At 47.0% G+C, this 27,859-nt stretch overlaps 4 protein-coding genes across 5 annotated transcripts in view; 1 reads left to right on the top strand and 3 right to left on the bottom strand.

Annotated features, from left to right (window-relative positions):
* LOC125434938 (C-type lectin-like) overlaps nucleotides 1-27,859 on the top strand; it is a 443,381-nt gene that overhangs the window by 339,724 nt on the left and 75,798 nt on the right. The gene's annotated exons all lie outside the window — the stretch shown is intronic.
* LOC125434547 (olfactory receptor 5V1-like) lies at nucleotides 8,388-9,344 on the bottom strand. Its single transcript, XM_048500039.1, has one exon. It carries the CDS (start codon nucleotides 9,342-9,344, stop codon nucleotides 8,388-8,390), a length of 957 nt encoding a protein of 318 aa, XP_048355996.1.
* On the bottom strand, nucleotides 17,494-18,249 carry LOC125434618 (olfactory receptor 5V1-like). Its single transcript, XM_048500149.1, has one exon. The coding sequence runs from the start codon at nucleotides 18,247-18,249 to the stop codon at nucleotides 17,494-17,496; it is 756 nt and encodes a 251-aa protein (XP_048356106.1).
* Nucleotides 24,099-27,351, bottom strand: LOC125434548 (olfactory receptor 5V1-like). The gene is made up of 2 exons (XM_048500040.1): nucleotides 27,232-27,351; nucleotides 24,099-25,073 (listed from the first exon to the last, which is right to left on the bottom strand). The coding sequence occupies exon 2, from the start codon at nucleotides 25,071-25,073 to the stop codon at nucleotides 24,099-24,101; it is 975 nt and encodes a 324-aa protein (XP_048355997.1). The 5' UTR covers nucleotides 27,232-27,351.

A 27,859-nucleotide genomic window follows, 5' to 3' on the forward strand; every position in this document is an offset into this window, starting at 1 on the left:
CATCCTGCATGTGAGCTCCCAAAGGCACCTGGTCTGCTAAGGCATTTGCAATCTGAGATCAAGGAGGATCAAGATTGGTAGCCATAGATTGACTTCTCCTCCATAAATCTGTCCAAGCCCTTTTTAAAGCTATCCAGGTTAGTGGCCATCACCACCTCCTGTGGCAGCATATTCCAAACACCAATCACACGTTGCGTGAAGAAGTGTTTCCTTTTATTAGTCCTAATTCTTCCCCCCAGCATTTTCAATGTATGCCCCCTGGTTCTAGTATTGTGAGAAAGAGAGAAAAATTTCTCTCTGTCAACATTTTCTACCCCATGCATAATTTTATAGGCTTCAATCATATCCCCCCTCAGACGTCTCCTCTCCAAACTAAAGAGTCCCAAACGCTGCAGCCTCTCCTCATAAGGAAGGTGCTCCAATCCTTCAATCATCCTCGTTGCCCTTCTCTGCACTTTTTCTATCTCTTCGATATCCTTTTTGAGATGTGGCGACCAGAACTGAACACAGTACTCCAAGTGCGGTCGCACTACTGCTTTATATAAGGGCATGACAATCCTTGCAGTTTTATTATCAACTCCTTTCCTAATTATCCCCAGCATAGAGTTTGCCTTTTTCACAGCTGCCATGCATTGAGTTGACATTCCCATGGAACTATCAACTAAGACGCCCAAATCCCTTTCCTGGTCTGTGACTGATAGCACTGACCCCTGTAGCCTGTATGTGAAGTTTGGATTTTTTGCCCCTATGTGCATCACTTTACATTTAGCTACACTGAACTGCATTTGCCATTTCTTAGCCCACTCACCTAATTTATCAAGGTCCACTTGGAGCTCTTTGCAATCCTTTGTGGTTCTTACCACCCTACATAATTTGGTATCATCTGCAAACTTAGCCACCACACTACCCACCCCTACTTCCAGGTCATTTATGAATAAGTTAAAGAGCACTGGTCCCAAAACGGATCCTTGGGGGACACCACTCCCTACATCTCTCCATTGTGAGAACTTCCCATTTATACCCACCCTTTGTTTCCTGTTCCTCAACCAGTTTTTAATCCATAGGAGGACTTCCCCTCTTATTCCTTCATTGCTGAGTTTTCTCAACAGTCTCTGGTGAGGAACTTTGTCAAAAGCCTTTTGGAAATCCAAGTAGACAATGTCCACTGGTTCCCCCTTATCCACATGTCTGTTTACACCCTCAAAGAACTCTAGTAAGTTTGTAAGACAGGACTTGCCTCTACAAAAGCCATGCTGACTCTTCCTCAGCAGGTCTTGCTTTTCTACATGTTTAATAATTTTATCTTTAATGATAGATTCTACTAATTTACCAGGAACAGATGTCAAACTGACTGGCCTGTAATTTCCTGGGTCCCCCCTAGACCCTTTCTTAAAGATTGGTGTGACATTGGCCATCTTCCAGTCTTCAGGGATGGAGCCTGATTTCAGGGATAAGTTGCATATTAATGTGAGAACATCAGCAATTTCATGCTTGAGCTCTTTAAGAACTCTTGGATGAATGCAATCTGGGCCAGGGGATTTGGTAGCATTTAGTTTATCAATGGCTGCCAGAACTTCTTCCTTGTCTACCACTATCTTCGCTAGTTCCTCGGATTCACCTCCTAAGAAGCTTGGTTCAGGTGCAGGAATTTTCCTCACCTCCTCTTGGGTGAAGACGGATGCAAAGAATTCATTCAGCTTCTCTGCAATCTCCCTGTCATCTTTTAGCACACCTTTTGTTCCTTCATCATCTAACGGGCCTACCGCTTCCCTAGCTGGCTTCCTGCTTTTGATGTACTTGAAGAACTGTTTGTTGCTAGTTTTGATGTTCGCAGCCATGCGTTCCTCATAATCCTTTTTTGCCTCCCTTACAGCTAACTTGCTTCTCTTTTGCCACCATTTGTGTTCTCTCTGGTATTCTTCATCAGTTAAGTTGGACTTCCATTTTCTAAAAGACATCTTTTTTTTCCTAATAATTTCCTCAACCTTCCTTGTTAACCATGGTGGCTTTCTTTTGGACTGGGCGCTGCCTTTCCTAACCTGCGGAACACATTCCAGCTGAGCTTTTAAGACTGTGTTTTTAAATAACCTCCAAGCACCTTGGACATTTTTGACTCTCTTGATTTTCCCTTTCAGCTTCCTGCGCACTATCCCCCTCATCTTTGAGAAATTTCCCTTTCTGAAGGCGAATGTAACTACATTAGTAGTTGTCACTTGTTCGCATGCAGAGATACTGAATCTGACAGCATTGTGGTCGCTGTTCCCTATAGGCTCAACAACACTGACTTCCCGCACCAGGTCCTGGGTCCCACATAGAATTAGATCTAGGATCACCTCTCCCCTGGTTGGTTCCACAACCATCTGCTCTAAGCCACAGTCATTTAGCATATCCAGGAATGTTCTCTCCTTACTATGACCTGAACATGCATTTTTCCAGTTTATGTGGGGATAGTTAAAATCGCCCATTACCACGACATTTTTGCTTTTGTTGGCCTCTCTAATTTCTTTTTCCATCTCAGAATCCTCTTGTGCACTTTGGTCAGGGGGACGATAATATATTCCTACTGTTAAACTATGCTTCACCCCTGGTATTGATATCCACAGTGCTTCTGTAGAGGAATCAGCTCCCCCTGCATTGTCTATTTTATGTGACATTATGCTCTCTTTGATGTAGAGGGCCACCCCACCCCCAATACGCCCTGTCCTATCCTTCCTGTAGAGCCTGTAACCTGGGATAACAGCATCCCACTGGTTCTCCTCATTCCACCATGTCTCTGTGATACCCACTATATCAATGTCCTCCTTCAAAACTCTGTACTCCAGCTCCCCCATTTTAGGTCGAATGCTTCTACTATTAGCATAGAGACACTTGTATACTCTGTCTCTGTCCCTAACCTGGGATTTATGTGTTTTGCCCTCTAGCCTTTTGTAGACACTATCACTTATCACATTGCTATGCTCCTCGCTTGTATGTGGTTGATTTAGAAAAACCTCCCTCTCTGTCTGCATCCCCATGGACTCTGTATTCCGAACCGAAGTCACCTCAGCTCCTGTCGGCTTTCCCCCAAGGATCAGTTTAAAAGCTGTTCTGCCACCTTTTTAACGTTGAGCGCCAGCAGCCTGGTTCCTCTTTGGTTAAGATGAAGCCCGTCCCTTTTGTACAGGCCTGCCTTATCCCAAAAGGTTCCCCAGTTCCTGACAAAGCTGAAACCCTCTGCCTTACACCACCTTCTCATCCACGCATTGAGTCCCTGTATCTCTGCTTGCCTAGCTCGCCCTGCACGTGGAACAGGTAGCATTTCGGAGAATGCCACCTTGGGGGTTCTGGATTTTAACCTTTTTCCTAGCAGCCTAAATTTAGCTTCCAGAACCTCCCGGCTACATTTCCCAATGTCATTGGTACCAATGTGGACCACAACTGCTGACTCCACCCCAGCACTGTCTAACAGCCTATCTAGACGAAGCGTGACATCCGCAACCTTCGCACCAGGCAGGCAAGTCACCATGCGGTCATCACGCCTGTCACAAACCCAACTCTCTATATTCCTAATGATCGAATCACCCACTACAAGGAGCCCCCCACCTCCCCGAGGGGTATCCTCAGTGCGAGAGGATATCTGACCACCAGCTAAGGAAGGGGTCCCATCTAAGGGAGCATCTTCCACCACCTCAGACTGGCACCCTCCATCACCCAGACTCTCATTCTCCATGACATCTGAAGAGATGTCACCTTGGGAGTGGGACCCGGCTGCTAGGTCCCTGAAAGCCTCGTTTGTTGCCCTCTCTGCCTCTCTCAGCTTCGCCAGGTCTGCCACCTTGGCTTCAAGAGAACGCACACGTTTCTTGAGTGCCAGGAGCTCATTGCAGCGAGGGCACACCCATGACTTCTGTCCTAGTGGCAGATAGTCATACATGTGACACTCAGTGCAAAACACTGGAAAGCCCCCCTCCCCCTGCTGGCTTCCTGCCTTCATATCTAATTTTGTTTAGATATTCAAATATTGATTTTAATTAGTGCCTCCCTCTTAAGGTTTCTCTCCCTTCTACTATCCGTTAAAATATGTTCCTATTTAGTAAAACACCTGCGCGCGCCGTTAGCCCTCTGTAAAGAAAAATCAGAGCTTCTCAGCCCTTTCTGGCACACTTCTCAGCCCTTTCTGGCCCACTGCTGTTCTCCAGTGCTCCTCTTCTCTGCTGGTTCCAGAGACTAACTGACAAGATTTAAAAATGTGAGAAGCCCCACCCCTTCAGCACTAACTGAAAAGATTTACAAATGTGAGAAGCCCCACCCCTTTAGCAGCCTCCACCAATCAGCAGCCCTAGGACAAGGAGAAAAAAGAGAAACCCCCTGTTTAAAATACACTGTTTAAAAGATGTGGCTTTGAGAAAAGCCCTCTGTAAAGAAAAATCAGAGCTTCTCAGCCCTTTCTGGCACACTTCTCAGCCCTTTCTGGCCCACTGCTGTTCTCCAGTGCTCCTCTTCTCTGCTGGTTCCAGAGACTAACTGACAAGATTTAAAAATGTGAGAAGCCCCACCCCTTCAGCACTGAAAAGATTTACAAATGTGAGAAGCCCCACCCCTTTAGCAGCCTCCACCAATCAGCAGCCCTAGGACAAGGAGAAAAAAGAGAAACCCCCTGTTTAAAATACACTGTTTAAAAGATGTGGCTTTGAGAAAAGCCCTCTGTAAAGAAAAATCAGAGCTTCTCAGCCCTTTCTGGCACACTTCTCAGCCCTTTCTGGCCCACTGCTGTTCTCCAGTGCTCCTCTTCTCTGCTGGTTCCAGAGACTAACTGACAAGATTTAAAAATGTGAGAAGCCCCACCCCTTCAGCACTGAAAAGATTTACAAATGTGAGAAGCCCCACCCCTTTAGCAGCCTCCACCAATCAGCAGCCCTAGGACAAGGAGAAAAAAGAGAAACCCCCTGTTTAAAATACACTGTTTAAAAGATGTGGCTTTGAGAAAAGCCCTCTGTAAAGAAAAATCAGAGCTTCTCAGCCCTTTCTGGCACACTTCTCAGCCCTTTCTGGCCCACTGCTGTTCTCCAGTGCTCCTCTTCTCTGCTGGTTCCAGAGACTAACTGACAAGATTTAAAAATGTGAGAAGCCCCACCCCTTCAGCACTAACTGAAAAGATTTACAAATGTGAGAAGCCCCACCCCTTACAAGTTTTCTGTAAGAGAATCTAAGATCCCTTCCGCACATGCAGAATAACGCACTTTCAATCCACTTTCGTAATTATTTGCAAGTGGATGTTGCTATTCTGCGCAGTAAAATCCAACTGCAAAGTGTATTGAAAGTACATTAAAAATGCAATTTTCTGCATGTTTATTTATTTATTTATTGTTAATTTTATATACCGCCCTTCCCCCGAAGGGCTCTGGGCGGTGTACAGCATACCATCACAATAAAACCAATGGAGCACATAAACAAAATACAAATCATAAATAAATAATATAGGCTCTAATACCCACAAATGCTAAAACTCTAAAAATACAACAATCAATACAAAATTGGTGCAATTAAAACTCCATGAAAACCCTCCCCAAAAAGGGGGGGAAACTATGGATCCCTTTGATGTTAGGGGACCCCAGATGTAATGGAGAACAGAAGGGGGCGCAATCAGCGGCTGCCCCCCCCAAAAGGCCTGGTAGAACAACTCAGTCTTGCAAGCCCTGCGGAACTCGCCAAGATCCCGCAGGGCCCGGACAGATGGAGGAAGAGTGTTCCACCAGGCAGGGGCCAGGGCCGTGAAGGTCCTGGCCCGAGTGGAGGCCAGCCGCATCATCAAGGGGCCAGGGACCACCAGTAAATTGGCCTCCGCCGAACGTAGAGGCCGTGTAGATGACAGATGGAGTAAGACGGTCCCGAAGGTATGAAGGTCCCAGGCCGCGTAATGTATGGAAGGGACCTAAGAATATACAGGATCTAACTAAATGCAGTTATTCACTGAACTGTCCATTATCTATATATATAAAAACCTAACCGTGTATGTGTTGATGACAGGGTACCTCAGTAACTGCTGGGCCAATTCCTCTGAAAATTCCCAGCCACTATAGTCAGTCAGGCGAGAGTGTTTTCAGATGTTCACATACCTGAAATTTCATACCTGGCCCAGGTAAAAATGCCTTTTTCCTGGCGCTCCCTGGTGAAGGACAGGGAGGGGCCTGTGTGTAACTGTAACCCTTAGAATGTTCGTGCCCTTAGAATGTTCACTCAGATGGCCAAAGATGAGCAGTGGAAACAGCACGTAGGCAGTAACTCGAGTGGAAGTGAAACACATACACACACATACACACGAGGGAGAGAGGAGGAGGAGGAGGAAGAGGAGGAGAAGAAGAAGAAGGAGAAGAGGAGGAGGAGGAGTTTGGATTTATATCCCCCCTTTCTCTCCTGTAGGAGACTCAAAGGGGCTGACAATCTCCTTGCCCTTCCCCCCTCACAACAAACACCCTGTGAGGTAGGTGGGACTGAGAGAGCTCCGAGAAGCTGTGACTAGCCCAAGATCACCCAGCTGGCGTGTGTGGGAGTGTACAGGCTAATCTGAATTCCCCAGATAAGCCTCCACAGCTCAGGCGGCAGAACGGAGAATCAAACCCGGTTCCTCCAGATTAGATACACGAGCTCTTAACCTCCACTGCCACTGAGAGGGAGGGGTGGCATCAGAGATGGGATCCAGCAGGTTCTCACAGGTTCCCGAGAGTAGGTTGCTAATTATTTGTGTGTGCCGAGAGGGGGTTACTAAATGGTGATTTTTGCCTTAGTTAGGCCCCTCCTCTCAGAAGTAGCGCGCAGAACTTGAAGCAGTCTAGCAGGAGGTGCACCGGTGTGTGTGGCAGCCTGCGCCTGCGTGCATTCGTTTCCCACCCAAGGACCGGCGCAGCGGCTGCGTCCTTGCCACAGCCCCGCCCAGGAATGCCCCACCCCTGGAATACCCGGCCACGCCCCCGTCGTGCCCCACCCAGCCCCATTGGCGCTATGCCACAGTTTGAATCCCACCACCATAAGAACCTGTTACTAAAATTTTTGGATCCCACCACTGGGTGGCATGCAAGGGAAGAGAGGGAGGGAGAGGAAAGGGACAGTAGGGGAGGCATGCAAGGGAAGAGAAGTGAGAGAGGGGAGACAGTGAGGGGTGGCATGCAAGGGAGGAGAGGCAGGGGGCCCAACATCTTGATATGACCCACCCACCCTAGCGGAGGGAAAGGGAAGGGAGGGAGGGGGAGGGGTGGCAAGCAAGGGAAGAGAAGTGAGGGAGGGAAGAGAGTGAGGGGTGGCATGCAAGGGAGGGGAGGCAGGGGGCCCAGCATCTTGATATGACCCACCGGCGCTAGCAGAGGGAAAGGGAAGGGAGGGAGGGGGAGGGGTGGCAAGCAAGGGAAGAGAAGTGAGGGAGGGAAGAGAGTGAGGGGTGACATGCAAAGGAGGGGAGGCAGGGGGCCAAGCATCTTGATATGACCCACCCACGCTAGCGAAGGGAAAGGGAAGGGAGGGAGGGGTGGCATGCAAGGGAAGAGAAGTGAGGGAGGGAAGAGAGTGAGGGGCGACATGCAAGGGATGGGAGGGAGGGGCCAGGCACCCTAGAGTCCCTGAATACTGCAGTTACAGTTAAGAAAACCAGGCACGCATTACTCAGGAGTAAGCTCAGTACAGCAACCATGACATACTTTGAATGGCTGCCTTGTGCCCCTCAGAGGGTTTCCTCAGAAGCGACACCCATTGCCACCAACCAAACTTACTCCCAGGTAAAGGATCATGACCAGCCAGCCTAGATGTGTGGGAGGGGTGCCTTTCCATTCCCCCCCCCCAGGAATGCGGGCACACACATCACTGACATCGCACAGTATCAGGCTGCGTGTTTGCATGAGCATGTACTGCTGGCCTCTGCAATTGATTTGCTGCTACTGTTCCTTTCCCATTTCACCACAATAAGCCACAGCAACACGTGGCCGGGCCACGCTAGTTTTTAATAATATAATCTTACTATCTTAAGCCTACTCAGGATCTGCTGGACCAGTTTCAGGATGGCCTTAGATTGTACTAAGTTCATACAGGAACAGGAATTCTCATATACCTTATTACAAATGCAATACATTTGTAGTTTTTCAATGGTAGAACATCTTGAGATGCGGTTCTCTCATTGAATGCCTCGAGTTACGCTCCTGAGAATGTGTGTTAAGCTACGTTTTCCTGAGGAGTAGCTTCATTAGGCAGATGTAACAGGAACAGGCAAGAGGCACCAATTCAAACCCCAATTCAAAGCAGACAGTCCTGCAGGAAGCAGTAGGTGCAGCAGGCTTCTGTCTTCATTCCTTACACTATGTCCCTCTACAGCAAAATAAAAATCCATTTAATAATAGAGTTCACACAATTGTGGGCAGCTTGCCCTAACTTAGAGACTGAGGGTGTTCACACTTCCTCCAGCTTTCCGCTGCCTTCTTGAGGGCCCCCTTCACCTCCTTGTTGCGGAGGCTGTAAATGAGGGGGTTCAACATCGGGGTGATTACGCAGAACATGACAGAGACCAAAGTGCCTGTCGCCAAGGAGTAACCAGTGCTTGGCCCCTGATAGTTCAATAACGCATTTCCATAGTAAATGAAGACAACAGTGAGGTGAGACGCACAAGTGGAAAAGGCTTTGCGCTTGCCTGTCGTGGAACGAATCCTCAAGATGGAGGACAGGATGAAGACGTATGAGAAAATGGTGAACGCAAAGGGCCCCCCACCCATAAAAAGTCCTGCTACGTGGTCTACCACTTCATTGATGTGTGCATCATTGCAAGCCATTTTCATCAGTGGAGGGAGATCGCAGAAGATGTGATGAATCTGGTTGACTCCACAGAACTCCAGCCTGGTGCTTAGAGCTGTGTGTAGAACAGAGTTTAAGAAGCCCCAGACCCAAGTGGCAAAGGCCAGTATTGTACACACCTTGGTGTTCATGAGGTGGGAGTAATGTAGAGGTTTACAGATGGCGGCATAGCGGTCGTAGGCCATGACAGCCAGAAGTGCAGTCTCTGCCCCTGTGAAAGACATCAGGAAGAACATCTGGGCCATGCACTGGTTGTAGGAGATGGTCTGTTGCTGGCGCAAAAAGTTCACCACCATCTTAGGGACGGTGACTGAGGAGAGGCAAATATCTAAGGAAGAGAGATGGCTGAGGAAATAATACATGTGACTGTGGAGACTGGGATCCAGTTGAATCACAATCACTATCATGAGGTTCCCCAGCACCGTGACCAAGTAGATGGCCAAGAATGCCAAGGCGAGAAACGTCTGACCATACAGAATTCCAGAGAACCCCAGGAAGACAAATTCCACCACCTGCGTCTGATTCCTGATTCCCATGGAGAGCTCAAAACTCATCTGTAAAGGGAAAATAATTGAACAAGAGAGAAGAATTCAAGAAGGATATTGACAATCTGGAGCAGGTGCAGAGGAGGGCAGCCCAAATGGTATAAGGTCAGGAATCCATGTCCTTTTTGGAGAGATTTAGGGACCTGGGTATGTTTGCTTTGGAAAGAGAAGGTTAAATGGTGACCTGATAGCCATGTTTAAATATTTGAAGGGATGTCATGTTGAAGAAGGAGCAAGCTTCTTTTCTGCAGCTCCAGGGAGTAGGACCAGGAGTCATGGATACAAAATATAAGGAAAGAGATTCCACCAAACAGTAGGAAGAACTTCTTGACTGTCAGGGCTATTCGACAGTGGAATCCACTGCCTCGGAGTGTGGTGGAGTCTCCTTTGGAGGTTTTTAAACAAAGGCTGGTTGGCCATATGTTGGGAGTGCTTGATTATGTGTTCTTGCTTGGCAGGGGGTTGGATTGGATGACCTTTGTGGTCTCTTCCAATTCTGTAATTCTGAGTCGAACATATCTTGCATGAGCAGTGAATTTGGGATACTACCAAACAGTCTGAAGCTCACTGAAGTCATTTAGAAGAAGTGGGGTTCATGTAAGAGTGCCCCAGATAGATCTTGGATTTGCTTCTTTTTAATGATCTCTCTCCTCCTTACTCAACTGAAACTGGTCTCTGCAGCACCCCAGGTAATCATCTCAGTGCCAAAGAGGCAGGCTCTCTTCTCTAACCTCCACTCCCCGGATCTGTGTGCTGCCTTTTACACGTCTGACCTCTCCTTTGCTTTTTGAGTAGGGTTTTCTTGACTCTTTGCTCAGTTGGGTCCCTTTTTTAAAACTGGTCAGGCTCTCTAAGGCTCATTCTGCACATGCAGAATAATGCACTTTCAAACTGCTTTTAGTGCTCTTTGAAGCTGTGCGGAATAGCAAAATCCACTTGCAAACAGTTGTGAAAGTGGTTTGAAAATGCATTATTTTGCGTGTGTGGAAGGGGCCTGAGTTCCATGGAAGAATGATGAGATCAAATGTTAGGCTGGGAGAAGAAAGATGGCCTTAGTTCACCCTCCAGACCTTATGTCTGACTATCTGGATTCAGGAATCCTAGGTCATCCCAAAGGAGTCATCTCTCTCCCTCCCTCCCATCCAAAGGAAACCTAAACAGCATCCCTGCATCTGTTGATGGTCATTTCTTCCACCTTCTTCTCCCTGTCCTCCCTTCTCCCAGCTCCCTTTTCTCACCTTCCCCAGTGCTGATGTGTTGATTGAGATTATCCTTGGAATAGGATTCGATGGTGGTGAGTTCTGCTTGCTTTACTTTGGAAAGCACAAGAGCACTATAAGCTATTTATAAGCAAATCACTGTGTATTACTGTGATTTTATTCAAACTGTCCTGATTGCACCGATTCAAGCTGCCAAACTGGAAAAGACACTCACTGCTGTTGTTCATCATTCTAGGAAAATATATCCAGGCAGCCCCCCCCCCCCCGCCGCCGCAATACTCTGGGAACATCAGGACACATTTTACTTAATGCTTCACAAATCAACAAGCATATTCAGTGAAGAAAAAATGCCGACTACTGTATGATTTGGAGGATCGTGTTTCCTTGCGGCTAAGGATTCCCTGGGCAACTGACACCCACCTAACATTCTTCTGTTTAACTTGAGGGGCAAGTCAGAAGATTATTCTGAAAGGTCAGAAGAAAACCCAGGAGGCTGACCATTGAATGCCAGGCTGGTTTTAAACATTTCTTTGTAAATTAAATCAGGGATTTACCCCACTGAAAAAGGTAACTGGTTGAAGTACAAATTACCCACCTTTGCTGCTCCCCTTTGCACATGGATGACAAGTGAAGGCTGGGTCCCTCCTCCTCCTCCTCCTCCTCCTCCTCCTCCTCCTCCTCCTCAAGTCTGTCCATTATTTTTCATCCTGTCTTCAAGATGGGAACAACTTAGCCTTGAGTTTTCAGGAGATTCGTGCATGGTAGCCCCTAGACACGGAATGTACTCTAGGAAGCCTCTTTCCTGCTCCAGCGTGAAGTCTCCGATGCCCTGGAGCAGCCAGAGGTATTCAAAGCTGGTGCTGCCCTGAGGGCCTAATCGTGTTCGTGGGCTGAGGGCCTTGGGGATGCTCCTGGATTGGAAGCCCTCAGGGAGGGAGGAGCCCAGAGCTGGAAGCTCAGAGAATTGGGACGGATTGCCTCTGCTCTCATCAGCATGTTTGTCAAAGAGTTCTTCTAAAACCAAAGCCTGGATGTGCATCATATAAAGGAATGGACTCTAGAATGTGCCAGCCCTTATAAATGATTTTTTAAAAATGTCTCTAGCCAAAGGTGTGTAACTGACAATGGGAAAATTCTATTAGTACTGGAATATGCTGCCACAGGAGGTGGTGATGGCCACTAACCTGGATAGCTTTAAAAGGGGCTTGGACAGATTTATGGAGGAGAAGTCGATTTATGGCTACCAATCTTGATCCTCCTTGATCTCAGATTGCAAATGCCTTAGCAGACCAGGTGCTCAGGAGCAGCAGCCGCAGAAGGCCATTGCGTTCACATCCTACATGTGAGCTCCCAAAGGCACCTGGTGGGCCACTGAGAGTAGCAGAGAGCTGGACTAGATGGACTCTGGTCTGATCCAGCTGGCTCGTTCTTATGTTCTTATGTTCTTAAATGCCTTAGCAGACCAGGTGCTCAGGAGCAACAGCAGCAGAAGGCCATTGCTTTCCCATCCTGCATGTGAGCTCCCAAAGGCACCTGGTGGGCCACTGCGAGGAGCAGAGTGCTGGACTAGATGGGCTCTGGTCTGATCCAGCTGGCTTGTTCTTATGTTCCTAATAAGTTTCCTCTGCAAGGAGTCGAGAATGTGGAGAAATGGGAGAAAAGATTACATAGAATGAACTTACTGCTGTTTGTTTGATAAAACTATGAAAAAATATAGGGGGGAGGGGGAAAAAGGGGGAAAATGTATTGTTTGAAAACGAATGAAGAAAAGCATTAATATAAAATGTAATATTCAAATGATACAATAAAAATTATTTTTAAAAAAGAGAATGTGGAGCCATTGGAGCCTATGTGCTGTATTTTTGATGACTGGATCTGGGTAACAATTGTCTATGCAAGCTATTGGCAGTTTGAATTTAATCTATAGTGGCTGAAGAATTTCTTTTAAGGTGCAAGAATTGCCAAAAGGAAGAGTCACTCTAAGGCTCCTTCCGCACCTGCAGAATAATGCACTTTCAAACTGCTTTCAGTGCTCTTTAAAGCTGTGCGGAATGGCAAAAACCACTTGCAAACAGTTGTGAAAGTGGTTTGAAAACGCATTATTTTGCATGTGCGGAAGGGGCCTTAGATGCATTTCAGAAAGAATATAGACGTTCAAGCATAACGGGACACTTGAAATACTCTGGATACTCGGTGCGTGAACTCACTATTTGAATACCCTGAAAGAAACTTCCAATAACCACTCAGGAACTATTCTAATTGTAATACCAAGAAAGTAATTTACATAATTCCACATCCCTGTAGATATCTGTACATAGGTGCCAGTAGACTCAGAATTCGTATCAGAATTTCAATATTTTAAAAAATAGATTTTCTGTTAAGTCATTTTACACAAATGGGACACACAATTTTTTTAATCTGACAGTTCCAACCAGATAATGATAATTATTCTGATACACATTATATTTTATTACACAAGAAACCAGACTTATTCATTTACTTGACACAGTTCATCCACGTGGACTCAATCCAACTAATGACCTTTCATGTTTTCTGTAATAGTGATCTAAGAGAATACAGGATTTAACTAAATGCACTGCTAATTATTTTTTATGGGATATAGACTTACTATTGTGCTTAAGTATATTTAGGATCAGCTCAACTGATATATAAGGAATAGGATTTCTTATATACCTGTTTGAAACGGAGTACATTTGTAGTTTTTCAACTGTATAACTTCTTGAGATGCGATTCTCTCATTGAATGCCTTCAGTTATGGTGTGGTGTTTGAAGGGTGTTTTGTGTACTACATGTACAGCCAAGGCGAAGCTACCAGGGGACTGGGGGTGTGTGCATTGCACCGGCAAAAATTGCAGGTTTGTTTGTGGAGGGGGGGGGTTGCTATTTTTTAGTGTTTTTTTCAGTTTTTGGCTTGCCAGGGATGCAGATTTTAGGCTAGCAGTACAAAATTTCAGAGATTTTTTTGGAGACTCTCCTGATGATACCACCCAAGTTAGGTGAGGTGTGGTTCAGAGAGTCCAAAGTTATGCACTCCCAAAGAGGGTGCTCCATCCCCCATTGTTTCCAATGGCAGCTAATAGGAGATGGAGGCTACACATTTGAGGGTCCATAACTTTCGACAACCTAAACGAAACTTCACCAAACCTAGGTGATATCATCAGGAGAGTTAACAATTGCATGCCTGACAGCAGGCACCCTCCAAATTTCCCCAGATTCTTCGGCATGGATTTAAAGGGAGAATCTGAGGTCCCCAGAATCCACTCCAAAACACCATCACTTTCAATGTTGTTTTAGCTGGGGACCCCAGATTCTCCCTTTAAGGTGGATTTAAAAGGAGAATCTGGGCTCCCTAGCTTAAACACCATTGAAAGTAATGCTGTTTTTTGGGGGGGGAGGGCGTGTGCAAAACTCAGATTTTGCACCGGGCTCCATTTTCCCTAGCTATGCCTCTGATGTACAGATGTTTTGCAGTTTGTATATTGTTTCTTCATTATGGTAAGTCTCCTTCTTAATGAAGCTTTATTCCCAGCATTGTAAAATTCTGATATTCATTTTAATGATCTTTTTTGGAGAGCAAGACGGATGAAATCTGAATGAAATTGGGCTTCACAGGACCCTCCTCTCTTGCATGTTTCCTGCACGTCAGCTTCATCGAAGTCTAAAGCCCATTTGTTTTGCGGATTTCTCATTGTGACTGAAACCTTTTAACAAGGAGTAAAAACAGTGTTGCTTATTGTAAGTGCTGTTTATCTAGTGGTCCTCTGTGCAGTCCCATATGGAACTGTGTTGAGCAGGCCAGCTGCGGAACTTTTTTGCTAGAAATTTAAACTTTAGGTCGCTTATTGGGTATTCCCCTCTCCTACTCACAGCCTGGACTAGCCCAGGCCCACCCAGGTCATGTGACTGGAGAGTAGGGGTGCTCCCTTCCATTTCCCCCTTTTCCCTGTGAGCTCTAGCCCACGAACCTTTAGTGCTCCCTCTTGTGTCAAACCCCACCCCGCTGGGTCTTGCCATGCTCATCCAGGGGAGTCCAGGAGACTGGAGCACCAAAGAATCCCTGCTTTTGCTTATGCTTTGTTTATAGACAGGTAGTGATGGATTGTTCCAGCCTAGCCAGACAGCACTTGCTCCTGATCTGGGCTCTTGCCTTGGAAACCAGTTGCATAACCTGAGAATGCTTTCACTTTTGGGGAAGACCATTAGGGGAGGGGGAATATAGACTGCTGCTTTGTGTGTGATTCTTAAATTCAGCAAAGATCTTCTGAAGATGCCAGCCACAGATGCAGGCAAAACATCAGGAAAAAATGCTACAAGAACACAGCCATACAGCCCGGAAACCGCACAACACCCCACTAACAAGAATCTTTGTGGGAAGTGCTGTAGAGAAGTGGGCACCTTCTCCCTCCAGTGATGGAACTGTGGGAAAGCAAAGAAATTCTGGAATGGGATTAATGAAGAAATTTCTTTTCTTTTAGATAGATCATCAGATAAAGAAGTCAGAATATTATTTAGATATTTATCAATTGCAGCAAGAATCATATGTGCCAAGAAATGGAAGACAGAAGCAATGCAGCACCCCCAATTCTGCTGCTCTCCTTCCTCCTCAGTGAGCGTCTTTTCTGCTGCTGGATGGTCCAGCACCTTTCTGAAAACCCTGCACTGAGCGCGGGGGAGAGTGAGGCAGTGGGGAAGCCCGGGGGTGAGTGCGGGTTTGAATTTCCTGCCGCACATAGTGACGTGGCCCCTCCCATCCAATCAGGCCACAGCTGGGCGTGCGCGATGCGTGCACAGCCTTTTCTTCTGCCATTTTTTTACAAGGGAATCCCACAACTGCACGTTGCTTCGCAAAGACGCCTAATCCTGATTATCCAAAAGCCGCCCAAGGCTCCCTCCGGATCTCCGGATCTCTCTCTCGTGGTCCCCTTTTTGCATCTCATTCTTTGGGATGCAGAAAGATGCTGCCATCTCCAGCATCCCTCTGGCTCTCTGGCCTGCCACTCACCTCTGGCTGAGGCTCCACCGGTGCACTGGAGACCTTCATGCCATGCAGCCAGCCCCTGGAATGCCTCTTTGTTTTATGCTCCTGGTCCCCCCTTCCCTTATGCTTCCCCTTCCCCCCCTCATTCCCCCCATTTGGGAGGGGGCTCGTGCACCATTCAATGGCATATTACAGGAGAGACCTGCAGATCTGCAACATTTTATTATTGCTAGTCCAGCTGATAGAGTTAAGGTGGGCAGGAGAGAGAGGGAAGGGGGGAGAGTGAGAGTGAGAGAGCGAGGTGAGCAAGTGGAAACCCAGCACACAGGCAACCTCACTGAAAACAGAGAAAGTGGTAACCAAAACAAGGGCGAATTGAACGCTCCTCGGGGATTTCCAATGCAATCGCACCATTTGGATGTTCGAGAGCAACATCCGGGCAAAGGGGGGGCGGTGTGGTTGTGGTGATGGTGTGCAGGGTGCGTGCAAGCTTCTGGCCAGAGACTCATGATGACCATTTAGACTATGGCTCTCTCTCCACATTTGTGAGTGTGTCTATAGGCTCCCTCTCCCTCTCTAGGTTTAAAAATATCTATCTATCTATCCCCATGCACCGGCGTGTTTACATTAACACAACTCCCCCCAGCCCCTCCCTCCTGTTCATAATTCTTCTCTGAAGAACATAAGGAGGAATGGGAGATGGAGAGCCCAGAGACGAGGCTGCTCTCCAGGTGACACCATTTTAAAAAAGGGGAAAGGCACTGGAAAAATTTGCAATGACAACTGTGCGTCTCGACGTTTCGTCATAAATTTGGGAGGGTTTTTAAAAAGAAAGTTCTGCCCCCAAACTGGCGCCAATCAGAACAGAGAACCACCCTGCCGATCACCACTGAATGCGCGGTTGTGGGGCTTGTTGCCCGTCAAAAGCCCACGGCGGCCGCGAGGCTTCCTAGAGGGACAAGCTGCGGTGGGGAGTCATAAGAACATAAGAACATAAGAACAAGCCAGCTGGATCAGACCATGTAGTCCAGCTCTCTGCTACTCGCAGTGGCCCACCAGGTGCCTTTGGGAGTTCACGGGCCTTTCCCCACTCTCGTCATTCCCCTCTATGCTGCGTGCTGCTCCCAGCGCGCAGTATCACAGGCGCGCGCCCGGCCGTTCCCACGACCCCGCGCTCTGCGCGGGACCATCAAAAGGCACCGTTAAGAAGTGCGCCTGGGATGCTGTGCGCTGAGGGGTGCGACAGCAGCAGCTTCGGGGTGGCTGCGCTGCCGCCGCCCCTCTCAGTGGGGAGTGCTGAGGGACTGCGCTACTCTCCTCGAGTAGCGCGGGGCTTAAGGTAAGTGGGGAAAGGCCCCACGAGTCAGACCTTGCACCCAAAAGCTGCGATTCAAAGGAGCACGGTTTGCCTCAGAATTATTTTTTAAAGTGGGGAAACGCCCCCAATCAGCACACAATTTGCTTTCTTGGGGTTTATTTGCTCCTGCCCTTCCCCCATCTTCCCCCAAGTGGTTTTTCCCACTCTCTGGGCCAGCATTTTGGAGCAATTAGATGGGTCTTCCTTAACAAAATTTAAACACCTTGATCTATTGCTTGAGCAATAGATCCTTGAAACTGACATGAGACTTATGTAGCAAAGTAATATTAGAGCACAGATGCTCCCCCCCCCCAAATGCAACAAGAATGACCAAGAAAGCGGTGGATGAGCAAAATGGGGGCTCAGCTGGAAACATGTCAAAGTAGGAAATTCCTGTTTAAACAAAAAAGCATGGAGGAAAACCACTGCAGAATAAACAGCTGCACAGGAAGCAGCTGGTTTATAAATGGCTTATGACTTCCTTACTACTTTACTATGTCCCACTACAGCAAAGTAAAAAATCCAGTTAATCACAGAGTTCACACAGTTCTGGAGAAACTTGCCCTAACTTCTAGAGTGACAGTGTCCAGGTGGCCCCCAGCTTTCCACTGCCTTCTTCAGGGCCTCTTTCACCTCCTTGTTGCGGAGGCTGTAAACGATGGGGTTCAGCATTGGGGTGATTACACAGAACATAATGGAGACCAAAGTGCCAGTCGCCAAGGAGTAACCAGCACGTGGCCTCTGATAGTTCAGTAGTGCGTTCCCATAGTAAATGAAGACAACCGTGAGGTGAGACGCACAAGTGGAAAAGGCTTTGTGCTTGCCAGTAGTGGAACGAATCTTCAAGATGGAGGACAGGATGAAAACGTATGAGAAAATAATGACCAGGAGGGGCCCCACACCCATAAAAAGTCCTGATATGTGATCTGCCACTTCATTGATGTGTGCATCATTGCAAGCAATTTTCATCAGTGGAGGAAGATCACAGAAGATGTGATGAATCTGGTTGACTCCACAGAACTCCAACCTGGTGTTTAGAGCTGTTAAAAGAGCGGAGTCTAGAAAACCCCAGATCCAAGTGGCAACGGCCAGTATGGTGCACACCTTGGTGTTTATGAGGCGGGAGTAATGCAGAGGTTTACAGATGGCCAGCAGGCCACCCTCTGCTCCCATGAAAGAGATGAGGAAGAACATCTGGGCCATGCACTCGTTGTAGGAGATGGTCTGTTGCTGGTGCAAGAAGTTCACCAGGATTTGGGGGACGGTGACCGAGGAGATGCAAATATCTAAGCAGGAGAGATGGCTGAGGAAATAATACATGGGGGTGTGGAGACTGGAGTCCAGTTGAATCATAATACATATCGTGAGGTTCCCCAGTACAGTGACCAAGTAGAATGGCTAGGAACACCAAGAAGAGGTAGACGTGGCCGTTCGGAATGCCTGAGAAACCCAGGAGGACAAATTCCACCACTTGTGTTTGATTCTTGATTCCCATTGAGAGCTGAGAACTGACCTGTAAGGGGAAAATAATCGACTGAGATAAGAAATCCTACCCTGAAAATAAGCCCTAGCATGATTTTTTGGGATTTTTTGGAGGATGCTTGAAATATAAGCCCTACTCCAAAAACAAGCCCCAGTTATAGATTCCCCAGTGCAGTTGATCTGGTCATGTGGGGGGGCGGGATGCAAAATCATGGGGGGGGGAAATAAGACATAAAAAAGGAAACACTTCTTCACGCAACGTGTGATTGGTGTTTGGAACATGCTGCCACAGGAGGTGGTGATGGCCACTAACCTGGATAGCTTTAAAAAGGGCTTGGACAGATTTATGGAGGAGAAGTCGATCTATGGCTACCAATCTTGACCCTCCTTGATCTCAGATTGCAAATGCCTTAGCAGACCAGGTGCTCAGGAGCAGCAGCAGCAGCAGGCCATTGCTTTCACCTCCTGCACGTGAGCTCCCAAAGGCACCTGGTGGGCCACTGCGAGTAGCAGAGTGCTGGACTGGATGGACTCTGGTCTGATCCAACAGGCTAGTTCCTATGTTCTTATGTTCTTATGACATCCCCTGAAAATAAGCCCCAACACATCTTTTGGAGCAAAAATTAATATAAGACCCTGTCTTATTTTCGGGGAAATACGGTATATCCCACATTGTTAATCAATATGAAGATTTTGTATTATAATTTAAAGAATATTATACATTGTTTCCCGACAGGAAGATTTTGATCAGTAGATTATATAATTAAAATGCAGGTTCTTTATGAGGAAGTGTTTCCCAGTTGATTTGCCAGCCTCGACACAGTTTTTTAAAAAAATTTCGTATTACTGTGGGTTGCCCTCCAATTTGATGTCCTTGGAACTGTCCTCAGGACCAGTAGGTGGGGCATTCTGCTTACTTTACTTTGGAAAGCACAAGGGCATCATAAGCAAATAATAACTGTGTATTATTTTATCGAGGGACGATCTTGATGGCATAAATTCAAGCTGCCAAATAGAATAGAATAGAATAGAATAGAATAGAATAGAATAGAATAGAATAGAATAGAATAGAATAGAATAGAATCTTTATTGGCCAAGTGTGATTGGACACACAAGGAATTTGTCTCCGGTGCATATGCTCTCAGTGTACATAAAAGAAAATACATTTGTCAAGAATCATAAGGTTCAGCACTTAATGATTGTCATATAGGTCTAGTAAGCAATAAGGAAACAATCAATAGTAATAAAAACATAAAATGTAAAATCATAAAATAAAATGAAATGTCAGCACAGGCTATAGTCATACAGTCATAATTGGGAGGAGATGGGTAATAGGAATGATGAAAAAAGTAGTGCAGTAATTATATAATAAATATATAATAAATAGTTTAACATTATCGAGGGAATTATTTGTTTAACAGAGTGATGGCATTCGGGAAAAAACTGTTCTTATGTCTAGTTGTCTTGGCAAAATAGGCAAAGACCCTAACTGTTGTCCTTTGTTCTTGGCGGTATATAATCATCATCATCATCATCATCATCATCATCATCATCATCATCATCATCATCATCATCATCATCATCATCATCATCATCATCATCATCATCATCATCATCATCATCATCATCCTGGGGAAAAACCCACATATCTGGTAACCATTCTGCTCTACTGAAAAAAACCCTGAAATTTGAACATACCTGTACTTCAGGAAGGCTCACCTGGATTGGCTGCTGCCAGCCAAGGGACGCTAGAAGCCACCTCTTTACCTGCATGCAGGTTGAAGGTTTTGCCCAGCCCCTGCAAATGCGCTGCCCCCCCAAAGTTGCTCACCTTTGCACGTGGAATGACAGGTCAAGGCTGGGTCCCTCCTTCTCTCCCTCAAGTCCTTCCATTAGTGTCCATCCTTGTCTGCAAGATGAGAACTGCTTTTCAGGCGGTTTGGGCATGGAATCTATGCTAGATCTTGGAAGCCTCTCTCCGCCTCCCGCATAAAGTCTCTGATGCCCTCAAGCAGACAGAGGTACACAAACGTAATGGCATAATCCTATTCTTGTGGGCCTTGGGGATGCTCCTGGATTGGAAGCCCTCAGGGAGTGAAGAGCTCTAGCTAGAAGCTCAGAGAATTGGGACTGTTTGTCTCTCATGACATCAGGAGAGATAAGTATTATTTATACCCAAAGGGTGTCCAGAACATATCAACATGCAGGGGGCTGCCATGGGGGCTGTGTCCTGAGCTTTCTCCCTAAGGATACCTACCTCTAGGTGAGGCCTGGGAGTTCCCTGGAATTTCAACTCATTTCTAGGATACAGTTATCAGCTCCTCCAGAAAAAAATGGATGCTTAAGGATGTGGACTCTGTTATTATGTAAAATATTATTTTAATTATTGAAAAACATAAAACAGTTGTTAATTCAGAGATCAGCTCCCACCGAGAAAATGGACGTTTACAGGGGTGGACTCTGTGGTATAGTGTCCCACTGAGGTCCCTGCCCTGTCCAAGCTCCATCTCAACATTTCCAGGAGGTTCTCAATGTGGCAACCCCCCCATCCCCCACCAATGCCCAAAAAGTGCTTGGCAGTACCGTGTCTCCCCCAGGCTCCGGCTTGCCCAGAATTCCTGTTTTGTGTCATTGGGTGGGTCCTAACAAAAGGGTGTGGGTTGAGTGCTCAGCTTCTGAATTGCTGTTGCCAACTCAGCTGCTCACAAGCATCCAGACCTGCAAGTAGAGCCCCCCATGAGGAGGTCTGCAGAGGATGCGCCGTTCTTTCTAGCCCTTCTTGCATGGCAGCCACATGAGAAGATGGGTACCTTTCCTCTTGTGTCGCTCCTGCCCCTGAATATGTGGCATTTCAACAGACAGAACAGCTTTTCCCTTTCACTCCCCTTTCCGCAGGGTGGTTTTTGTTGGAAGGAATGAGCAGGGAAACGCCTGGCAGCAAAGCAAAATTAAATTTGTGCTTTAAGTGGTCTCGCTTGTGCAGGGAGATTAGAGAGTGAAAGTGGAGCTTGAGGAAATATGTCCACGCAAGAAACTTTGCTGCAACAGAGATTTCCTTCCATCATGCAGCAAATTGGTCAATGTAACTAACGATCTTTCATGTTTTCTGTAAGAGGATCTGTCCTGCGCCTTGGGCGGGGTCCCCGCTGGGACCCCTGTTGCCAACCCGCCTTCCCCTGCCCGGATGCTGGAATTTCCAGCCTCACTCCCGTTGTCCGGGGAGTGGACTAAGTGGGACAGCCGCTTTAGCCACAGCTTGAGCCGGCTGCCCACAGCTGACCCAGGGCGCGCAGGAAGGGTGGGAGGGGGAGTGGGGAAGTTCCCCTGCCAGCCGCTGGACTGCTGGCTGCTTCTCCCCTCTCAGCTCCTGCCCCCTTTAACCAACCACCAACTCCCCCCTTCTCCAAGTCCTTCCTCCCTAATGTCCTGTCGTCTCCTGCCCCAGGACTTTCCCACTGTTGCCTCCCTTGTCCCTTCACGCTTTCTCCTTCTCCTTTCCACACACCCACGTGCACCCTCCTTCCCTCCTCCTTCTCTGCTCTCTCCCCCCGGTCATTCCTCCTCTTCCCCCTTTTATCCCTTCTGCCGCCTGCCTGCCGGATAAACACCCCGCCCCCACACTCAGCCCAACAGGGCTCAGCTGGCCCTGCTTGGCCGGCTCGGCCCCATCGGTGCGGCGCTCCCTGGGGCTGAGGCTCCCGTCCGCCTCCCCAGCTGGCGAGAGCCCCGGGGAACGCTCCCGTCCCCCATCGCCATGGCGACCGGCCCCGGAGCGCTCCCGTGCCTCACCAGCCGCGCGAGGCGTGGGGGGAGAGCGCGAGTCCAGGGAGTGGGTGGGGGCTTCCCCCGCTCCCAGACAGGATCTAAAGTCCCTTTCGCACATGCAGAACAATGCACTTTCAATCCACTTTCACAATTGTTTGCAAGTGGATTTTGCTGTTTTGCACAGTAAAATCCAACTGCAAAGTGCACTGAAAGTGGATTAAAAAGTGCATTTTTCTGCATGTGTGGAAGGGACCTCAGAATATACAGGATCTAACTAAATGCACTTATTCACTGAACTGTTTGTTTTGTTTTAGAATATAGACTTACTATTTTAAGCCTACTCGGGATCTGCCCGACTGGATTCCGGCTGGCCTTAGATTGTACCAAGTTCATATAGGAACAGGATTTTTCTTATACCTTATTACAAATGCAATACATTTGTAGTTTTTCAATGGTAGAACATCTTGAGTTGTGGTTCTCTCGTTGAATGCCTTGAGTTACGCTCCTGAGATTGTGTGTTAAGCTACGTTTTCCTGAGGAGCAGCTTCATTAGGCAGATGTAACAGGAACAGGCAAGAGGCACTTCGTACTTTGGGGCACTTCATGGACTAGCAAGATTTTATTACGGCATAAGCCATTTCATGTCCCTTTACTGAGAGGTGCTTAGGACGGGGGTATCAACAAATGATATGTACAAGTTATGTCCTGCTGTCCTCTGTGGATATGTTTTTGCATTCCTTTACTTCTTTGCCTCTCTTGTTTTCTTAATTCTTGACTTTGGCTTATTCTGTTGTGTGTTACTCGCATTTCTGTACATTGTTCCTTTTGCTTCACTTAACTATTGACTCTGCGACCATTCTTACACTTTTGGTCTCCTTCACATGGAGTGAACCTTCCCTTCGGATGGGATTCTCGTTTACACACGCTTTCCTCCAGTGGTGGGATTCAGCCGGTTCGCACCACTTTGGCAGAACCGGTTGTTAAAATGGTGCTTGGAAACAACCAGTTGTTAAATTCTTTGAATCCCACCACTGCTTTCCTCCCTTTTCACAATTCACTCTGCTCTCATACTGGGGAATCTCCATGGCATCTGAAACGAGGAAAAGTGTGATTTTCCCCCTTCCCCCTCAGAGGGAAATCAAAGGGAATCAGCATGTGGTTTGCTTTCTTTGGGTTTTATTTGGTCCCCCACCCCACCCCTATCCTCCCCAATGTGGGTTTTCCGAGCAGCATTTCCGAGCAATTGGATGGGCTTCCTTAAAAAAAAAATTAAACACCTGGATCTATTGTTGAGTAATAGACCCTTTAAAGCAGGGGTCTGCAACCTGCGGCTCTCCAGATGTTCATGAACTACAATTCCCATCAATTCCCATGAACTACAATTCCCTACAATTTTTTTTAAGGAGGCCCATCCAATTGCTCTGAAATGCTGTCCTAGAGCAGTGGTGGTGAACCTTTGGCACTCCAGATGTTATGGACTACAATTCCCATCAGCCCCTGCCAGCATGGCCAATTGGCTGACGGGAATTGTAGTTCATGAACATCTGAAGAGCCGCAGGTTGCACACCCCTGCTTTAAACTGACATGAGATTTTAGTCAAGCAAAGTAACACTAGATCACAGATGCTTCCCCCCCAAAATACAACAGGAAAGACCAAGGAAGCAGCAGGCGAGCAAAATGGTGGCTCAGCTTGGGGACACTTCAGAGCAACAGGACTCCTGTTTATAGAAAAAATCGTGGAGAAAACCCACTGCGAAGCAGAAAGCCCCACGGGAAGCAGTAGCTGCATAAACGACTTCATTCCTTACACTATGTCCCTCTACAGCAAAATAAACATCTTCATTCTTTACACTATGTCCCGCTACAGCAAAAAAAAAAAACCATTTAACAATAGAGTTCACACAATTGTGCAGCAACTTCCCCTAGCTTATAGAGTGGTGATGCTTAGACTTCCTCCAGCTTTCTGCTGCCTTCTTGAGGGCCCCCTTCACCTCCTTGTTTCGGAGGCTGTAGATGAGGGGGTTCAACATCGGGGTGATTACGCAGAACATGATGGAAACCAAAGTGCCCGTCGCCACTGAGTAACCACCACTTGGCCCCTGATAGTTCAAGATCCCATTTCCATAGTAAATGAAGACAACCGTGAGGTGAGACGCACAAGTGGAAAAGGCTTTGCGTTTGCCAGTAGTGGACTGAATCTTCAAGATGGAGAACAGGATGAAGACATATGAGAAAATGATGAACACGAAGGGCCCCCCAGACACAAAAACTCCTGCCATGTGGTCTGCCACTTCATTGATGTGTGTGTCGCTGCAAGCCATTTTCATCAGTGGAGGGAGATCGCAGAAGATGTGATGAATCTGGTTGATTCCACAGAAGTCCAGCCTGGTGCTTAGAGCCGTGTGCAGAGCAGAGTTTAAGAAGCCCCAGAACCAAGTGGCAAAGGCCAGTACGGTGCACACCTTGGTGTTCACGAGGCGGGAGTAATGCAGAGGTTTACAGATGGCGGCGTAGCGGTCGTAGGCCATGACAGCCAGCAGTGCAGCCTCTGCCCCTGTGAAAGTCATCAGGAAGAACATCTGGGCCATGCACTGGTTGTAGGAGATGGTCTGTTGTTGGAGCAGGAGGTTCACCATGATCTTAGGGACGGTGACAGAGGAGAGGCAAATATCTAAGCAGGAGAGGTGGCTGAGGAAATAATACATGGGGGTGTGGAGGCTGGATTTCAGTTGAATCATAGTAAATATCATCAGGTTCCCCAGTACAGTGACCAAGTAGATGGCCAAGAATGCCAAGGCGAGATAACTTTGACCATACAAAATGCCAGAGAACCCCAGGAGGACAAATTCCACCACCTGCGTCTGATTCCTGATTCCCAGGGAGAGCTCAAAACTCATCTGTAAAGGGAAAATAATTGAACAAGAGAGAAGAATTCAAGAAGGACATTGACAATCTGGAGCAGGTGCAGAGGAGGGCGGCCCAAATGGTATAAGGTCAAAAATCAACATCCTTTTCAGAGAGATTTAAGGAGCTGGGTATGTTTCACTTGGGAAAGAGAAGGTTAAATGGTGACCTGATAGCCGTGTTTAAATATTGAAAGGGATGTCATGTTGAAGAGGGAGCAAGCTTGTTTTCTGCTGCTCCAGGGAGTAGGACCAGGAGTCATGGATACAAAATATAACAAAAGAGATGACACCTAAACAGTAGGAAGAACTCCTTGACTGTCAGGGCTATTGGACAGTGGAATCCACTGCCTCGGAGTGTGGTGGAGTCTCTTTTGGAGGTTTTTAAACAAAGGCTGACTGGCCATATGTAGGGAGTGCTTGATTATGTGTTCTTGCTTGGCAGGGGGTTGGATTGGATGACCTTAGTGGTCTCTTCCATACCTTGCATGAGAAGTGAATTTGGGATACTACCAAGCAGTCTGAAACTCACTGAAGCCATGTGGAAGAAGTGGGGTTCATGTATGAGTGCCCCATGTGGATCTTGGCTGTGTTACCTTTTTTAGGGTCTCTCTCCTCCTTGCTCAACTGAAACTGGTCTCTCCAGCATCCCAGGTGATCATCTCAGTGCCAAAGGGGCAGGGTCTCTTCTCTGACCTCCACTCCCTGGATCTGTCTGCTGCCTTTTATACATCTGATCTCTCCCTTGCTTCTTGAGTACAGTTTTCTTGACTCTTTGCTCAGTTGGGTCTCTGTGTTATAATTGGCCAGGCTCTCTTAGAATGAGTGGGGGGTGTGTGTGTGGGAAGGTGTATGCTGTGAGGGTTTTTGTTTGTTTGTGGGCTATTTCAGGTCTTCTGTCCGTGTCCCTTTCAGTGCTTTCATTGTATTCTAGTCTACATGAGTTATTCAAAGCCCGGCCCTTTCCTCACAAATCTCCTAAAACATTCATAGAATGTTTACAATCCGCCATTTTGTTCCTGCTCACTCCCTTGAAATGATTCCTGACTGCCATTGTGTAGTTTTTTCGAGTTCTGTGTTGAATCCATGCTTCCGTGCTTCACAGCCTGAGCCTTTTCTGCGTTCTCACATAGCTGATCCTTTGAAGACCCTAATCCTCCCAAAAATAAAGCAACAAAGAGAGAACTGCTGCAAATAAATAGGTGAGGGGGAACTGAGCGAGCTCAGAAAATGGCGCCAAGGAGGAAGCAGAGAAGCGTGGGAAACACAGCCAATAGATCACACAGCAACTGAAGATGTTTTCAGAATGTTTCAGCCAGAGAATTGTTTTACTGTGAAACTGTCAATCTGAGTTCCGTGGAAGAATGATGGGATCAAATGTCAGGCTCGGAGAAGAAGGTTGGCCCCGGTTCACCCTCCAGACCTTATGTCTGACTATCTGGATTCAGGAATCCCAGGTCATCCCAAAGGAGTCACCTCCCTCCCTCTCTCCCATCCACAGGAAACCTAAACAGTATCCCTGCATCTGTTGATGTTCATTTCCTGCACCTCCCTTTTTCCTTTTCTCACCTTCCCCAGTGCTGATGTGTTGATTGAGATTATCCTTGTAATAGGATTCGATGGTGGTGAGTTCTGCTTACTTTACTTTGGAAAGCACAAGAGCACTATCAGCTATTATAAGCAAATCACTGTGTATCATTGTGATTTTATTCAAACTGTTCTGATTGCATCGAGTCAAGCTGCCAAACTGGAAAAGACACTCACTGCTGTTGTTCTTCATTCTAGGAAAATATATGCAGGCAAGACTCCAGCCCCCAATCCCCCCCCCCCCCGCAATACTCTGGGAACATCAGGACACATTTTACTTGATTCTTTACAAATCAACATGCGTATTCAGTGAAGGAAAAATGCCAACTACTGTATGATTTGGAGGATCGTGTTTCCTCGTGGCTAAGGATTCCCTGGGCAACTGACGCCCACCTAACATCCTCCTGTTTAACTTGAGGGACAGCACAAAAGATTCTTCGGAAAGGTCAGAAGGAATTGAGAATGACCCTTGAATGCCAGGTTGGCTTTCAAATTTTCTTTGTAAATTAAATCAGGGATTTACACTACTTAAAAAAGGTAACTGATTTAAGCACAAGTTACCCACCTTAGCACATGGATGACAAGTGAAGGCTGAGTCCCACCTTCTCCTCAAGTCTGTCCATTATTGTTCATCCTGTCCTCAAGATGCGAACAACTTAGCCTCCTGTCTTCAGGAGGTTCGTGCATGGCAGCCCCTAGACATGGAATCTACTCTAGGTCTTGGAAGCCTCTTCCCTCCTCCAGCGTGACGTCTCCAATGCTCTGGAGCAGCCAGAGGTATTCAAAGCTAATGATGCCCAGAGGGCCCAATCCTGTTCATGAGCTGAGGGCCTTGGGGATGCTCTTGGATTGGAAGCCCTCAGGGAGTGAGGAGCACTGGTTGGAAGCTCAGAGAATTGGGACGGATTGCATCTGCTCTAATCACCATGTTTTCTCAAAGAGTTCTCCTAAAACCAAAACATGGATGTGTATTACAGCCAGGAATGGAGTCTAGAATAGACTTATCCTTATTAATGATTTTTTAAAAAAATGCCTATAGCCAAAGGTGTGTGACTGACAACGAGAAAATTCTATTACTACTGGAATAAGTTTCCTCTGCAGGGAGTCTAGAATGTGGAGCCATTGGAGCCCTGAGTGCTGTATTTTTGATGACTAGATCTCAGTAACAATTGTCTATGCAACCTATTGGCAGT

Source organism: Sphaerodactylus townsendi, linkage group LG06 (genome assembly GCF_021028975.2).
Source record: "Sphaerodactylus townsendi isolate TG3544 linkage group LG06, MPM_Stown_v2.3, whole genome shotgun sequence".
Taxonomy (NCBI): domain Eukaryota; kingdom Metazoa; phylum Chordata; class Lepidosauria; order Squamata; family Sphaerodactylidae; genus Sphaerodactylus; species Sphaerodactylus townsendi.